The following is a 2,314-nucleotide window of genomic DNA, read 5'->3' as shown; positions in this document are numbered from 1 at the left end:
CACATTTGAAAGAGAGAAGGAAGGCATAAATAGGAATGTTAGAAGGGGGAAATGATGTAGTTATAGTTTCAAGAACAAAAGAAAATAAAATATGTAAGCTTCTTTCATTAAAAAAAAAAAGCTTGCACTACTTGCAGGCCCCTGGCAGGAGGACCAGGATCTATCCCTGGGGCATGAGCTAGCTTGTTGGAGACCATTTGCTATGTAGGATACCATGCTCAGTCTTAATGCAGTGGAGAGGGGCTTGGTTCTGCCCTAACTTAATGTGCCAGACTTTGTTGACTCCCCATGGGAGCCCTTAGCCTGTTGGGAGGAGGGGATGGAAAGTGGGCTGGGAGGGAGGTTTGGTGGGTGGAAGGGAGAACTGTGTTTGGAAGGTAAAATAAAGAAAAAAAGAAATACTAGTTAAAGAATCATCTTAAGAATCATAAGCATTCTATTTTTCCAATATCTTCCATACAGTAAAAAGGAGAAGTCAGCAAGCAAAGCCACACTAATATACTTCAGATTAAGTCCTGATCATTATTGCTGTGTAAGACCCCTCCTAACAAGAAGTGGCTTTATAAAAGATCATTCAATTCATATAGCAGTGAGAACTCCCTCTGGTTTATACTAATAGTAAGGAGGCCACTTGTTGGTTCTCGACTGCCCAGCCCTGAAATAATCACATAGAAAATATATTATTTAAACCACTGCTTGTCCCATTAACTCTAGCTTCTTATTGGCTAATTCTTACATATTAATTTAATCCATTTCTATTAATCTGTGTATCATCACATGGCTGTGGCTTACTGGCTAAAGTTACAGTGTCTCAACATGGCTTCTCTCTGACTCTGCCTCTTTTCTCCCAGCATTTAGTTTAGTTTTCCCCACCTACCTCTACTCCCTGCAAAGGCCCAAGACAGTTCCTTTATTTATCAGTGGTAATCACAGCATACAGAGGGAAATTCCACATCATATACTATACTGCCAGCTACCTTTATGACATCTTAAATTAGTTCTTTTCATAGGATCACAAACTTTACATGTCAAGAAAATGGGGCTCTTTCCCATCTTGCAAGATGGCGAGTGAAAAAGGCGAGAAACCTGATACAAAAGAGAAGAAACCTGCAGCCAAGAAGGCTGGCGGTGATGCCCCTGCCGCTGGTGCAGCCAAAAAGGGTGACCCTAAGGCTAAAAAGCTCAAGAAGGGGAAGCCCCATTGCAGCCGAAATCCAGTCCTTGTTAGAGGAATTGGCAGGTACTCCCGATCTGCTATGTATTCCAGAAAGGCCATGTACAAAAGGAAATACACAGCTGCAAAAACCAAGGTTGAAAAGAAGAAGAAAAAGGAAAAGGTCCTTGCCACTGTCACAAAGCCAGTTGGTGGTGACAAGAATGGTGGTACCCGGGTGGTTAAGCTTCGAAAAATGCCCAGGTATTGTCCTACTGAAGATGTGCCTCGGAAGCTGCTGAGCCATGGCAAAAAGCCCTTCAGTCAGCATGTGAGACGCCTGCGTGCCAGCATCACTCCTGGGACTGTCCTCATCATCCTTACTGGGCGCCACAGGGGCAAGAGAGTGGTTTTCCTGAAGCAACTGGGCAGTGGTTTACTGCTTGTGACAGGACCTCTTGCCCTCAACAGAGTTCCTTTGAGAAGAACACATCAGAAGTTTGTCATCGCCACCTCTACAAAAGTTGATATCAGCACAGTTAAAATCCCCAAACACCTGACTGATGCTTACTTCAAGAAAAAGCAGCTGCGTAAGCCCAGGCATCAGGAGGGCGAGATCTTTGACACAGAGAAGGAGAAATATGAGATTACAGAGCAGCGCAAGGCTGATCAGAAAGTGGTGGACTCACAGATTCTGCCAAAGATCAAAGCTGTTCCTCAGCTGCAGGGCTACCTGCGCTCTCAGTTCTGTCTGACCAATGGGATGTATCCTCACAAACTGGTTTTCTAAATTGCTGACAACCTAATTAAACAACTTTATGTGTCTCAAAAAAAAAAGAAAAGAAAAAAGAAAATGGGTTCCTGATTTCAAATACCATTTCAGTCTGTTTCTCTTGCTGTTTTCTCTATTTCAGTCACTGGGAACATTAGGTACTTGACTTGTCAATGTATCAGTATATGAAAAGTCACTGAACCCTTGTTCTTTTCCTCTTTGTTATTCATTAGCAAGTTGCCAACTATGTATTCAAATTATTTTTTGGGAAACACTCACCATCCACATTGGACTTCATAAGTTTTTTAGATGTATGAGGTTAGTATCTATAATAGGATATTTACTCTTGAAGTTTCTATTGCCTCTATCTGACTCTTTCTATGGCCACT

The 2,314-nt window shown here is 42.3% G+C and overlaps 1 protein-coding gene across 1 annotated transcript; it reads left to right on the top strand.

Moving 5' to 3' along the window:
* The first annotated feature begins 1,044 nt into the window (after nt 1-1,044).
* LOC121442252 (60S ribosomal protein L6-like) lies at nt 1,045-1,978 on the top strand. Its single transcript, XM_041643727.1, has one exon. It carries the CDS (start codon nt 1,062-1,064, stop codon nt 1,941-1,943), a length of 882 nt encoding a protein of 293 aa, XP_041499661.1. The 5' UTR covers nt 1,045-1,061; the 3' UTR covers nt 1,944-1,978.
* The last annotated feature ends 336 nt before the right edge of the window (nt 1,979-2,314 follow it).

The sequence above is a fragment of the Microtus oregoni genome, unplaced genomic scaffold, assembly GCF_018167655.1.
Source record: "Microtus oregoni isolate MIOR12 unplaced genomic scaffold, Mior012 000088F_ref0000325, whole genome shotgun sequence".
NCBI lineage: Eukaryota > Metazoa > Chordata > Mammalia > Rodentia > Cricetidae > Microtus > Microtus oregoni.
This window is presented reverse-complemented; position numbering and strand designations above follow the sequence as displayed.

Bases quoted from the DNA above. Each gene is read 5' to 3' on its own strand.
- LOC121442252 (XM_041643727.1), top strand. From the start codon at position 1,062: ATGGCGAGTGAAAAAGGCGAGAAACCTGATACAAAAGAGAAGAAACCT.